Source organism: Notamacropus eugenii, chromosome 5 (genome assembly GCF_028372415.1).
Source record: "Notamacropus eugenii isolate mMacEug1 chromosome 5, mMacEug1.pri_v2, whole genome shotgun sequence".
NCBI classification, from domain to species: domain Eukaryota; kingdom Metazoa; phylum Chordata; class Mammalia; order Diprotodontia; family Macropodidae; genus Notamacropus; species Notamacropus eugenii.
In genome coordinates, this window is record NC_092876.1 from 96972105 (window position 1) to 96986538 (window position 14434).

Sequence of the window (14434 nt, forward strand, 5' to 3'; positions counted from 1 at the left end):
AATTTGACGGCCCCTGAAAAGTGCCTTGGAACTCAAAATTCCATTTTTGAGAAACTGAGGGGCCTGGCAGAGCCTCAGTCCAGAGCACCCTTATAGCTATCCATCCTGCCTTCTGGTTCAAGGATCCACTTAACCATAACAGAGATCTGTTGCTGCCTGTCAGGCTTAGCATGCACTGAATGACTGAGAGGAGAAACTGTGGAATGCCTCCCACCTCTTTCCTTGGGGAGGGTGGGGGTGGGCAACAGGGGTCAAGTGGCTGTTGCAAATAAAAAAAAAGTTATTTTCTGTTCTCCTGGCAAAACAAGAACTGACATTTCTAAGACCGATTCTGAAGGACACGTCTGCAGACTACTTCATGTGTTCACAACTCTGGTTCAGAAATAACAGCCAGTGTTTACATGGTGCCCTAAGGTTTGCAAAGCACTTTACATGTGACATCCTTTGGTAGGTACTATTATTCCCATTTTATAGATAAGTAAACTGAGACTAGGAGAGAAGGACTTTGTCCAAGGTCACACAGTATATGAGGATTTATACTTGGGTCTTCTTGACTCCAAGTTCAGCTTTCTATCTATTGTACCACCCAGGAGCTCAAAGATCTGTTTACAGGCCCCATGTTCAGGTAGGAAGGTCCAAGCTGACCCAGAGCTGTGGCTGTGCCTTACTTACCCAGTTAGATCCTAGGAAGCACAGTCTGGGGCTCCCCATCCTCTACCTGCACCCCAGGGATGTTCCACTCGGTGTGCTCAGGAGCCTGTGGATGACTGCAATGATGCTTGTCTTTCAATGCCCAACTCCAATACCGCCTGCCATGGGAAGCCACTACCCACCCTCCCCTTCAGATCTGCATAGCACTTTCCCATTTAGATCTGACATGACTTACTGCAGCTCTCTGTGTTGGTGTCTTTCTTCTTGTACTTAAATGCGAGCTCTCTGAAGGAAGAGCCTATTTTATCTAAACTTTGTGTCTTCTCTAGCCTCAGCATGGCTCTCTGTACGTAACGTTAGGTGAACGAATGCTACAGTGCACGTAGTTCGTGACCAAGAGACACAAGCTGCATTTGGAACACATTTATTTCAGGAAGACTCAATGTACACAAGAGCAGATATGGGCAGACCCTGAATCTGTCTGTCCTCGCCAACTGCCCAGTCTCTCTCATCTTTCACCAATTCTACTCGCACACAACACAATCTCTCTGGTCCCTTACCCTCTCCTCACCCACCCACCCAACCACCCACGCATGGTCTCCCAGGTCCCTCACAAACTCCCTCCTTGCTCTCCACACTCTCTCATTCATAGTGCAGGTCCTCTGAGCTATCCCAGGAATGGGGGAAGATGAGGTGTAAATCCTGGTCCTTTTCGCACCCTGGGTGCTGGGCTGGCACCAAGCCCTTTCTCACACTGTTGCCAAGGAGGGGGAGAGAGCAGTCTGGACAACTGGTCAGGTTAGCTGACTTGATTTTGCTGATTTCTCCCTGTATCCTTGAGGAGAGGTTTTCTTGGTAACTTAATCAGCCCAAAACTCTCCTCTGAAGGCCTTTGGGTGGTTTGGGACTGCCTTACCTCTTATTTGCCCCATGACCCTCTGACTGGGTCCCCAGGAAGCTTAGGTTCCAACACTGGCTGTACGCACAGTAACTAATGGCCAGGAGTGTGGCCTCTATGGCTAGTGGTAGTATTGGATGGGGAAGGAAAAGCAGGAGCGGGCATGAGCCGGGATGCCTCCCAATCTTCTCTCTTGACCCTCTGAGCCCCAGATGAAGGCCACAGGGGAGGATGGGAAGATCACATTTAGAGCCTTCCCTTGGGTAGCTTTATGACAATGGAAAGGGGGAATGAGATTGGCTGGGACCCTCTCAGCTGCTCTGTTCAGTGGTGAAGGCTACAACCTGGCCACGGATGTAATAGATAAAGAATCAAAATAAATAAATCCAGAATCTAGAAAGGGAGCAAATAAACTGTCACTGAGAGGACAGGACAGGAAGGAGATTTCCAGCAGCAGCATCTTCTCCACCCCTAATTCTGTCTCTCAAGAGCTGGGTGCCATGAGGAATTAGCTGGGCTCTGGTCCTCCTGCAGTCAGGGTGACTGGTCCCAGGAGCCACATCTGACCAGACTTTATTGTTTTCTGGGGCGCGGTACAGCCTTGCTGGGGAGAGGGTTTGGGGCCAGGCCCATCCCTAGCACTAGAGAGTACAGGAAACTTTCTCGGGATGGAGGGGTGCCCGAATGTCCAGCTTGCGGCTCTTGCTATCCTTGTCCACAATCTCCAGCCGAAGTTTGGGTGGCCGCTTCTCTGGCTGTGGTGAGGGATGCTCAGGTGTCTTCAGGAGCTGCTTGTCTGAATCTTCCACCGTGATTCTTAGGGTGCAGCCCCCTGGAAGCAAGTCCTGTTCATATGCAGCTGCCAGCTGGTTCACAACTCGGCGCTCCACCTACAAAAGCATCACTCACATTCACACATCTTCATCAATGGTCATGCCCACCCTGGTCTGGATGTCTCATGGGTGCCTCACAGGCTCTCATGTGAAGGCTTACAAAGTACTCCCCCAAAGGCTGGCAACCTCCCACCAGCACCTCCCATGGAGGAGCCTGGGGCTCAGAGGATTAAGTGACTTGTCCAAGACTAGCAAAGGCTGGAACTGAGATTCAGATCCAGGTCTTTTGGACCCCATGTTTCTGAGAAGGGGACTTCCAGACATCCAAAAAACAGTCACAGACCTAGAAGGGGCAGGGGCTGCAAGGGGCTGTTCCTTTGCCTTGCCTCTGACTCCACCAGGTGTGGGATGTCCCCGTGGGCCAGAGGTTGATGCCCCTCCATCCGTGCTCCAAGCTGACTCCAATCCTTGGTTCTACCATTCCCTTCCCTAACAATTGTGGGTCAGAGACTTGGCCACTCAAATCACATGACCTGTAATCCTTCCAGTGAGATGGGCCCCTGAACCTTACCATCTGCCCTGCCCTTGCTCCCTAAGGTCCACCACCATCTGCCTTGGGGCAATGTTCCTTCAGACCCTGACTGGCTAATGTACCCTAGGGCCCCCTCAACCTCTGGTCACAGGGCCCTAAGGACCATTGGGCCTTTCCATTTGCCCTGCAGGTGAACCCTCCTGTGAGCAATGTAACAGCAGGGGTCGTTCATGTCTTCTCTTTGTATCCCTTACATCTGCCCCAAAGTAAGCCCTCCACGAACCAGCCGGACCACTCTGGGCAGGATCTTAGGCCTCTGTGGGCTCTCTGTACTGCAAAGCTCAGATCAGATTCTACCTTGGTCAGCCAGTCAGTCAATCAATAAATATTTACTTAACAATAATAGTGTGCCAGACACTGTGCTAAGGGCTGTGGTGGCAAAGGAAGGCAAAAACAGTCCTTGTCCTCAAGAAGCTTATGTTCCACAGATGCAGGCAATGTGTAAATAAATATGTACACATGAGATGTGTAAATGGCAGATGGACCCTAGAAGGGGGAGGTTCTGGCAGCTGGATGGGGGGATGAAGACTTCCTTCTATGGCTGCCCTAACCCATACTGAGTGAACTCCCCCTCCTTGGAGCTCTTAGAGGTGTAAGGGTTTATATCCACAATCTAGTACTTTGATCACTCTGCTGGGCACAATGACTCTCCTTCCTCTGAGTCCCCAGGGTGGGGAATGGACATAGGTCAGGGCTGAAGAGAGGCACCTTCATGGACTGTGTGTGTGTCATCGACCCTAAGGGCAGTCTGGTGAGGCCTGTGGACCCCTCCTCTCGATGTTTTTAAATGCACAAAGCTAGTGTAAGAACACTGGAGATGAAGTCTGAAGATCTGGTTTGGACTGCACCTATGAGACAAGGAGGACAATCTCTTCTTGACTGGGCCTTTCTCCCAGGGTTTGGGAAGACAGCCCATTAGCTCACTGATGGGAAGGCCTTAAGAACCATAAGGTGCTCTTGCTAACACTCCTAGGACACAGGTCCTGGGTTTTACATCGACATTACTTTGGAGGAGTGGTGCTGGATGGGCTCACACAAGATGGGAAGGGGGTATCCCTCCCCAAGCAGCCTCTCTCTGGCTCAGAGAGAGGCCTCACACCCTGAGGAGTTTCCACCTGGAGCCCAGCCTTCCTGACCTGGAAGCCAGCTCACCAGCTACCACAGCCAGGCTGCCTCTCTTAATGAGACTTCTTCATACCATTTGACTTCTTACTAGGGAGCAAAAGGAGATTTTATAAGAGATGATTTAGAAGACTTTGGATGCATGAGCAGAGGACCTGAAGTTGGTCCCTTTCTAGCTTTTGGTGAAAAGGAGAACCAGTATCAGAGCTGGCCAGCCAGCTGCCTCCTTAGCCCTGCTGATCCCAGAGCCAAGGATAGAAGCCATGGAGCTGAGGCCACAAGGCCTCTGCAGAAAGGTGTCTTCTCTGTGCTCTCAGGTCTGGGGTGGCACAAGGACAGACTGATGGATGGCAGGCAGGCCAGAGAGTCTGAGCAGGCCCATGCAGTGGCTGCTGATGGGCAAGTGGTGGAACGCCCTTTGTATCTGGGGCTGGGGGAAGGTGAGGAGCCAGGGCCCAGCCTGCTAAAAGTCTAGAGTTCTGTGGTGCCAAGAATTTAAGATTCTAATTCTCCATTCAAGTCTTCCTTCAGCGCTGCCCCAGAGCCTGTAAGTGGCTAGGGGGCTCTGAAAGCCCAAGGCATTACAGTATAAACTCTAAACCAGAAAGCCTGCAAGTGCTGTGTGTACCAGGTTAGCTAGACCGGGCCCTGGGGGATATGCAACACCACACAAGACCAGCTATCGTGGGGAAACATGGAGGGAGCATCCAAAACGATGACATCACATCTTCTGGAAATTGAAGATTCTGAGCCTAAGACCTCACCTCATGTCGGATGGAACGGGCGCCATAATGAACGTTGTAACCATCCACCAATACGTCTGCCACCTCTCGGTCCCAGAGCAATGTGATATCATGCCTCTGCTTGGCCTGAGAGAGACAAGGACAAAAAGATGGAGCCCCACCATGGGAATGAGAGCCTCATCAATCAGAATCTTTCTCTTCCTAGTGTTTTGTTCATTTGAGTTGTAGACTTTAGGTTTCATTCATTTTCATCCAAAACTCTAGGGATTGTGAGAGTGACCTCCCAATTCTCAGAAGGCTCTCAGAAACAAGGAAAATGTGGGCTAAGTAGCCATCCCATCTCTAATTCCCATCACCTGATTCCGATCCAAGACTGGCCTCCAACAACCCCACTCTTACCCTCTTTGCCCAGAATGTCAGCTCCTTGTTGACCAGTTGGATAAGCTCTGAGTGACAGAAGGGAAGGAAATAGACAATCTCATTTATCCGGCCCAGAAATTCATCCCTCCGGAAGTGAGCCTGGGAAAGAGATGGGACAGTTTAGCTCAGGCTGTGTGCAGGGGAGCAGTCCAGGGGATTCATCTGGTGCTGTGCTTGATACCTTCAGGATGGGTCGGATCACATTCTCCTTGAAATTTTTTGAGATGGTGATCTTGTCACTCAGCTGGACATCCCCTGTGTGAGAGAGAAGCAATTGTCTAGTCTCCCTCCCCTGAGCGGGCCCAGGGATGCTCTGGGAACCAAAGAGCCCAAGAATGTACTTCCTCAGTCCTGGGGAGGCAGGGAGGATAGGCCCAGAGTTGAACTTTTTGAGGTCACAGGCTGTCCTTCACTGATGGAGGCCTGCCCATCACACCATAGTTCATGCTCCAAGAACCCTTCCCAGAGAGATGCAGTTCATATGCCAATTGCCCTGGACAATCTCTAACTTAATCCTGCCTCTCAATGATCATAGGCAATTACTGAGAAAATGCTTGTGACTGAACTTTTGTTCTGTTGATTTCGTTTATCCCTTCTGTCTCTCTCTTAAACCAGGGACTCCCTGAGGACAGGAGCCATGCCTCTCCTCCTTACCCTTCTTGCACCTGGGGCTGTCACTCCTCTTGGATTGTGTGCCTGAGTTAAGCACAGGCATCAGTAATGCTAAAAAATAACAATCCTCAAAATGCCAACACCTTTCCAGGAGTTCTTTCTTCTACTTTCATGACCCTCCATGGTGCCTAGAATAATGCTCTGTGTATATACAGCTGGTGCTGCACAAATGCTTGCTTAATTATCTAGGTTCTTTCTTGGTTAACAAAACTCCCTCTGGATTCCAGGCCTAGGAACCCCCAAGAAAGAGCCCAGAAGAGTTATGTGCTGGTGAAAAGACAAAGACTCTGCTCCCACAGTCCCATGCTGCTGAGGCCCAGCCCTTACCAAGATTCTCAGCCAGCCTATTTCGGCTAAGCTCCAGGGCTTCTTGGCGCAGCTGCAAGGCATGCTGGGCTATCTCCTCACTGGCCACATTGGATGTCATGATGAAGATGGCGTCCTTGCAGTCAATGGTCTTCCCTTTCCCGTCTGTCAGGCGGCCCTATGGCAGCAAGCCCCACCCCAAATGCCACGGGTTAGGGAGACCTTTAAAGTGGGTCAAGCATTCATTCCTGACTCCTTCCATTGAGTCTTATTTTATGTCCCTTAGTACTCACCTCTGTCAGGAAGCTTTCTCAGACCAATTCTACCTGGGCCAGGTCTACTGCAATCCCTTTAGAAAATCCACAGTTCTTATGCATGGAGACCTGTCTGGCTCCTGTCCCCTCACCCATTAACAAGCATTTATCAAGTGCCTACTATGTGCTGGGCTCCGGCTGCTCCTTGTTTCTCTCTGTTCACACCTACTTAACTAGGTACTGCCTGAGGTTGGGGGGCCTCTCTCTTCTCAGAATGGGGGCACCCCAGCAGACTACAGGCTCCTTTGAAGGCTGAAGTAGCCAGAACTAATTACGGGTACTAACTACAGATGCACAAATCAAAATGCTGGCATTTGGCATTCAGGTCATCACTGAATACAGAAAGTGAGAGTAAAGCTCCATTATCTGGCAGTAATGTCTGGCACCAAGACCCCAGGGGGAAAACAGAAAGTCTCTGTTCTTAAGTCTTCACGCGGGAAGAGAGAAGCCTGAACCCCCAGCAGACTGGCCCTCCTCTACACCCACTGCCTCAGAGGGGCGGGTACAGCAGGGTTACTGACCTGACATGTGGGCTTACCTGCTGCCCCCTGACAATCTTCAGTTATTATTAGGCTACAATATACACGGATAAAGGTAAGTGGGACTGAATGGCAGAAAGAAGGGACAGAATAAAGACTCAATGGGCCCTTGCAGAGTTATTAGCACTGTGGTCTTCCAGCTTTGGCTCCTGACTTCTTAAAATCCTTCCTATCCTGAAGGTACCACTCAGGTACAGCCTTGTTCAGGAGGACTTTACTCATCTTTCCCACACCTTGGCCAGGAAGGAGCCTGGTATGTCTTGAGGCCCCTCTCAGTTCTGAGACTGTTCCCCTCCAATGTCTCTCATCACTCACTAGACAGCGAACTCTCTGAGAACAGGGACTGGGTCTTATTCTTCCATCTTCCCTTAGCATACAGGATGGGCTGGGGCTCTGATAAACTATTTGTAGAATGGTAACTAAAAAAAAATTCGCATTATTGAAATGGGATTTGTTTTGAATTTAAAGTTCTAACACCTAAAGGTTAAGTTTCAGGTATCTGGAAACCTACTGAAACCATGTAAAACTATCTGTCCCTTTCCCTGCACGTCACACAGTCTCTTCTTAGGCCAACAGTAACAGAAGCTTGCCTTTCCTGATGCTGTCTGGGAAGGTGAAAGTATAGGCTGGCTAGGTTGGCTGGGACGACACACTAGGAGGGTAACCCACCCAAAGATGGAGGGCTGAATGAGTTTGTGAGGGGGCACAGAAACCCTGTTGCTAGTTGGGCTGCTGCCCCCCCAAATCCTGTCCAGAGTCCATCTAGTCCCAAGGTTTCAATCATCATCTCTTTGTAGATGACTCCCAATTTCTCTCCAGCTTCAGGCCTCACATTTCAAACTGCCCACAGGTCAATTCCCCATAGTACCCTCAAATTCAATGTGTCAGATACAGAACTCACTCTGTTCCTACCCAAACCTATCCTTCCTCCCAACTTCTTGCCAGTCTTAATGGCAGCACCATACTTTCATTCATCCAGACACCCTGAGCCCTGGAGCTCTCTGAATTTTTCCTCTTCTACCCTTATACTTGATTTGCTGTTACCAAAAGCTGTCAGTTTTACCTCCACAGACATCAAAAAATCTGTTCACTGTCCTCTCCTCTCCAGTACCATGGCAGGTACTTATCGTCCTTCAATCAATCAATCAACAAGTACTAACTGAGCACTGGCACTGGCTACACAGATACAAAGAATGCAACAATCCCAATTCTAAAGGAGATTTAAGGATGTATTTAAATACATACCAAATGAATACAAATACAAGGACAGCAGTTCAATCCTCAGCAGTGTTGGAGGGAGGGCACCGGCAGCAGGAGTTGAGGGGTTGGGGAGAGGCACTCTTTGCAGGAAGACAGGGCTTCTGAGTCACAGGGAGGAGGCAGTCTGCCATTTTCCTCTGTTAGCCTTTTTACCCTGTATGACAGCTCGGCCCTTTGTCCTCTCGGAGCCTCTATTTGAGGAAATGCTCAGGCCAGCTCCCCTGGTGACCCAAGCCACTTCTTCCTGCACAAAGGGGTTTATGGCTCCTTTTAGGTGCTGTCTTCTCTCATTAGAAGGTATGTTTCTTGGGGGTGGGGGCTGTATGTCTTTTGGCTTTGGTTAGTATTCCTGGTTCTTGGCCCAGACCTAGGCACATCATTAGTGTTTAAAAAATGCTGGCTGACTTGACGTCTCAGCCAGGGACTGGTTAGTACCAAGGCACGGATGGGACACAGACAATGGCCAACTGGACTAGACTGGCTACAGCATGGGGGTGATGTACACTGAGGCTTGGACCATCATGGTCTCCTGGACTTGCCTCTAACTTTCCACCCAATCCACTGTTGCTCAAAATCCTTCAATAGCCAGAGCACTGGCTATTGAAGTCAGGCAGATTTACCTTGAGTTCAAATCTATCCTCAAACACTTACTGGCTGTGTGACTATGAGAAAGTCACTTACCCCTATTTGCCTTAGTTTTCTCATCTGAAGAAGGAAATGTCAAACAACTCCAGTATCTCTTAGATGTCTCCCTACTGATCACCAGCTAACATACAAATGGAGTCCTGAGGCACCCAAGGACATCTACAACTTGGCTTTCCCTTCTGGTCTTGTCACACCTCTCTGCATGCTGCCGTCTGGCCAGAACCTCCTGGCTGCTGCCTTTGTGCACTCACACAGACAAGCCACACATTTACTTCCTCATGCTTGATTGTAATCCCTTCTCACTTCCTTGGAAATCCTCTAGGACAAGAGTCGGGTGCAGCCCCCTCCATGCAGCCTTCTCTTCCACAGCTGAAGTTGACCTTTTTCACCTGACATTTCCTCAGAGCTAACGTCTGGATCCTAATCTACCTCAAATTCTTCTTTATGTTGTCCTCCTTCTCCACTCCCAAGAGGCCTGTGAGCTCCTGGGGTGCCAGCTGGGTACTTCCTCATCTCTGTATCCTAAGGCACAAGCCCAGTATCTGACACATGCTAGGTGCTTAGCCGGTGTTTCCTGGATTGAATTGCCTGATGCCATGGAGCCATTCTAGCTTTGGCCCTTCCACTGACTGAGGGGGTTCTGTCTGGGACAAATCTTTTCCCTTTGTGAGTCTCAGATTTTTGCTTTATTAAAATAAAGAGGGTCTAAGGTCCCCGCCCCGGCTCTGATCTACATTCTAGAGGCCTCCTCCCCTCTGATATTCTATGTTCGAAGTCTAAGGGCTGTTCTAGGAGTAACATTCTTTGTTTTCAACAGTCCTTTTCCATGGCATTTTCAGACACTGACATCCTACTGTGACACCTCACAGTGACCCTAGGTTACCAGAGAGCAAACTCTGTTGCGTTCTCCCAAGTTGGAAAGGCTTGAACAGAGAGAGGCCTGGCAATAGTCTGAGCCTGCTGTCTGAGATGTCTGGAGAACAGCTCCAGGATAGCTCCAGGGGAATAAGCTGACTGGCCACAGTGACTCTTGGGCGCTGGCTACTAGGGTGTGGAGGGAATCCCCTCCCTGTCAGAGACTCATGAAGCACTGAGGTAGTCAGTCTATGCTCGATGGTCCCTTTGAGTGCTGACATTCCTTGGACCTACATGGAACCACACTCACTTCTTTTCAGAGGGGTCTCCTGCCACATGCACTGTGGCTTGGGGTTTCATAGGGAGCTGAGGGGGTGTAGTTTGGAGAAAGCCAGATACAGAGGTGTCAAGATGCCAGTCAACCTTTTTTCACTCTGGATAATGGAGAGTTCATGGTACTTTGAAGCCTTTGCAAAAATAAATTTTGGAAAGTAAGACCTCATTTGCACTGAAAGGGCCTTGAGGTGAGAGTCAGGAGATCTGAGCTCTAGTCCTGGTTTTGCCACTAACTGGTCACATAGCTTGTAGGAAAAACTTCTGCTCCTTGCTGGGGATCATTTTTCTTCCTCAGTGAAATGGTTAGAGTTGGTGGTTTCTATGGTTTCTTGTAGGTTTTCAGGCCTTCTGTTATTCGTAGGAAATGAGGAATCCAAATGTAAAGGGATCTGGGACCAGGCAGGCAGGGAGATAACACTGGTGATCTCCCCTCCCTGCTCTCCATGTGGCCCAGGGCAGTGAGGCAGTACAGTGATGCTGATGGAGTGCTGGCCTTTGTGTCAGGACTCAATTCTTGAAATCTAGGCTTTTAGAGGGCAACTCATTCTTCAATAAAGGTTGAATTTCTGAAACTCATTCTAACCTATAGGGAGGACCTGATGGCTGACAGAAAAATGATGGCAGCTCTGGGAATAAGTATTTACTCTAGTTTAGAATTCATGATAGAAAAGGCAAAGGAAGCTGGGAACAGCTGGATATGTACCACAGATTTTGGGGTTCAGGGAAAGGGTAGGAAGGATCCTTTGGCCTAAAATTCTACAAGTAGAATAAGCTCAAGATGGATGACAGGTTCTTGATAATGAAATTCTGATGACACAGAGAATGTTCCAAAGAGGAAAAATGAGGAGAGTTGTTCAAAGGGGCTGATGTGGATGCACAGGGAACTCTCTGCCAAACAGATATCAAAAAGGCATGGACAGAAGATGGAAGCAAGGGCAGTTAATGAAGAATGAATACAAAAGATTGGTATGGGTCTCCATAAAAACAATGTGAGGATCAATAAAATGCAAGATGAGTTGAAGTTGGAAATGATTGTTAAGGATAACAAAAAAAGCTCTTAAAAACTATGCTGGAGATGAGAAGAAGACCAAAGAAGAGATAGGATGAGTGCAAGAATGAGTGCAGGGTGTGAGAGACCATCAAGAGAAAGTAGAACTATGCAACTCTTACTTTACTCCAGGTTTTTTGGCCAGAAATAGAACAAAAATAGTTAATGGGGGGTTGAAAACTCAAATAAGTGAGATGATGAGGAAAGCATGTAATTTCCCTTGGTGGTCCAGGTGTGGATGAATTCTATCCTAGGATAACAACAATTGACCATTCACGTAGTGTTGTATGCCCCTTTTTTCACCTGATCCTGACAATCAGATATTGATTACTAACCTTATTTTACAGATGAGAAAATTGAGGTCCAGAAAGGCAAAATGATCTGGGGACAGCTAGATGGCGGAGTAGATAAGAGTACCGGCCTTGAAGTCACAAGGACTTGAGTTCAAATCCTGCCTCAGACATTTATTAGCTGTGTGACTCTGGGCAAGTCATTTAACCCCGATCCCTATCCCCCTCACAAAAAAAAAAAAGAAAAAGTGATTTGCCTCTGGTCGCAGCTGGGACTGAATCTAGGTCTTAGTGACTCAAGTACTTGTTCCACTACTATTGGTAAAGGTTTTGGAAAGACTGGAGAACAGGGCTATGTTGCAGAAATGGAGATGGTAAATATATCAGTTTGCAAAAAAAGGGAATAAGTGAAGTACACAGACCAGTGAATTTGACTCCAATTTCTGCAGTCTGAAATTAGAGCATTTGAAAGAGAAATGCCAACTGCTTAGAGCCAGCAGGGTTTCCACAAGAAGGGATTTCCTAACAGACCAACCTTTTTGGCAGTGCTGCCAGAATGGCTGATGAGGCCATGCCACAGACACAGGATGGCATATAGGAATCCTGGGTGTTAGTAAAGGATCCAAGATTCTCTCTCTTGCCAGTCGAGCAGGAAGGATGAAGATACACACGAGATGAAAGGATAGCTGGGTGGATTTGGAACTTAATGACTGGTTGGACCAAGAAACTCAGAAAGGGGGGGAGATGCCAGCTCAGAGGGAAGCCTCTAGTGAGATGTCCCATGGATGGGTTTGAGTACATAAAAGGTTGTCTTGGGGAAGAGGGTCAAGGATTATTCTTTTTGGTACCAGACTGCAGAACTAAGAGCAATGAGCAAAAGTCACAGAGGAGCAGATTTTTTGGGTGTCAGGAGAATCCTCCTAAATGAGAGCTTTCCAAGAGTAAAAAGTGAAGTCTTGGGAGGCAGTGGGCAGCCCCTCTCTGGAAGTCTTTTCTAATCCAGGGGCTGGATTAGACTTTGTCAGAGATATTTAGAGGGGATTTTTGTCAAGGTCTAGTTTCAACTACAGATCTCTCCCAACCCTGAGACTGGCATAATCTCATCTCCCTGAGCCTTAAGTTTCCTCATCTGTATAATGGGAAGTTATTCTTACATTTACTCTTGTAAGGGCTGTTGGGGAGAATGCACTTTGTCAGCTCTACAGAAATGGGAATTACTGTTGTCATTACTGACTGTGACTGGCCTAATTTCAGCCCATCCACCCTTGAAAGCCCTCCCTGCATCCTGAGGGAAGGGAGTTATCTATGAGCCCCCAACTCTCTGCAGTCCCCTTGCTGCCCAGTGAGGTCACATCCCTCTGGCTCTGGCTGGAGCAATAACCAAGTAGCAATTTCATTTTAAGAGCTTGGGAGAGCAGCAGACAGAGACTGCCACTGTGTCGAGCAGGGAGGGGGCGCAGGTACTGTGTGACTGCTCCAAGGGGTGATGTTCACCACTCCTAATGTTCCTGTAGCAGCTGACATGGGAACCTTTGCAAAGACTCATTTTTCTGGGCAATAAAAAAAAAACCCACCCAAACAAACTGCTTGGGCCCCATCCGACTGAGTCCCGGGGATGGTCTGCCCACCCAGCCTAGGACACAAATCCTGGGTGGGGGCTGGCGAAGAACTCTGAGGTTATTGGCCTGTCAAACATGTGCTGCAGGAATTGATTTCACATTGAGCTGTTGGGCGGGTGATCTATGCAAGAAACAATCGTGATATTAATCCTTAAGGGGAAGGGGGGAGGGGTGGGGACACAAGAAAGGTTTCTTAGCAGCCCTGGGTCAGACTGTTTCCCCGGCTGGGTGCCCATTTCTGTCCAGTACTCCACCCCACAAAACGAGCCCTGGAGAACTGTCCATATTTATACAGGACTTCGCCATCACAAATGCTTTACATTCGTTATCTCACCTGATGGTGCAGCAGATGAATAGCAACGAATCTGGATTCAGGAATCCTGGGTATGAATGCCAGTTCTGCCATCTGAATCCATCAAAGGCTCAGCTAATGAGAGCTGAGAGGGGCCTCAGAGGCCATGGGTCCACCTTTTCATTTTACAGATGAGGAAACTGAGGCTGAGGAAAGCTAAGTGGCTTGCCCAAGGTCATGCAGATGGTCAGGGTCAAAAGGCTGCATATGAACCGGAGCCAATGCTCCTTCCACTGGGCAGACCCCGCCCTTACCCTGCAGAAAGGCCTTGGTCAGAGGGAGGGGGAAATATGAAGCACTACACAGGCAGTGGGGGGCTTGCCAAACCAGGGGAACAGCCTGAGGGAGCTGACAGAGAAGGCTGGGAGGAGTTATATGTGCCGACACTAATTGTATTTCACACGAAGAACACTAATTGGCTAATTGTATTTGAGCCACCAGCTGTAGGAGCCGCCTCTTCCTTCGCAGCTGCCTTTGGCCCACCACTCCCAGCTTTGCTGCAGAAGATTGGAGTCGGGGCTGCAGGTGGACTCCCTTGCTGACTTGTGGCCCAGCCTCCTGGGTAAGGGATATGTTGACTGAAGGGAGGGGTTCCCATCCCACCCAGAGACATGGCTGGGAGAGCCTGGTGAAGACAGAGCGTCAGTCAGCGGGAGGCCAGCTGTAGCTTGTCTCCATGGGGCAGCTGGGAAAGGACAGGAGACCTGGGCTGAATACTCATTTTGCTATTGACTAACCTGACTGCCAGAGAGCCATTTCCCTTCTCTGAGAACTCTGTTTACTTCCTTCTGAAATAAGGACAACCATCCCTGAGGACCTCACTTTCCAGGAGATAATTTACAGAACAGGGATGGGAAAGAACTGACAAATCACAGCATGTCAGACTAGGAAGGGCCCAGGGACCTTTCCAGTGTGGAAAGCACTGGACATGGAGCCAGA

At 48.9% G+C, this 14434-nt stretch overlaps 1 protein-coding gene across 4 annotated transcripts in view; it reads right to left on the reverse strand.

Moving 5' to 3' along the window:
- Window positions 1-1059: 1059 nt before the first annotated feature.
- Window positions 1060-14434, reverse strand: part of CLPB (ClpB family mitochondrial disaggregase) — a 188669-nt gene continuing 175294 nt past the window's right edge. For all 4 annotated transcript variants that reach the window (XM_072610324.1, XM_072610325.1, XM_072610326.1 and 1 more), the window contains 5 exons: window positions 6259-6415; window positions 5441-5514; window positions 5239-5358; window positions 4861-4965; window positions 1060-2439 (listed from right to left, as the gene is read on the reverse strand). In XM_072610324.1, coding sequence (XP_072466425.1) covers window positions 2191-2439; window positions 4861-4965; window positions 5239-5358; window positions 5441-5514; window positions 6259-6415 — 705 coding nt within the window. In that variant the 3' untranslated portion in view covers window positions 1060-2190. The remainder of the gene's footprint in view (window positions 2440-4860; window positions 4966-5238; window positions 5359-5440; window positions 5515-6258; window positions 6416-14434) is intronic.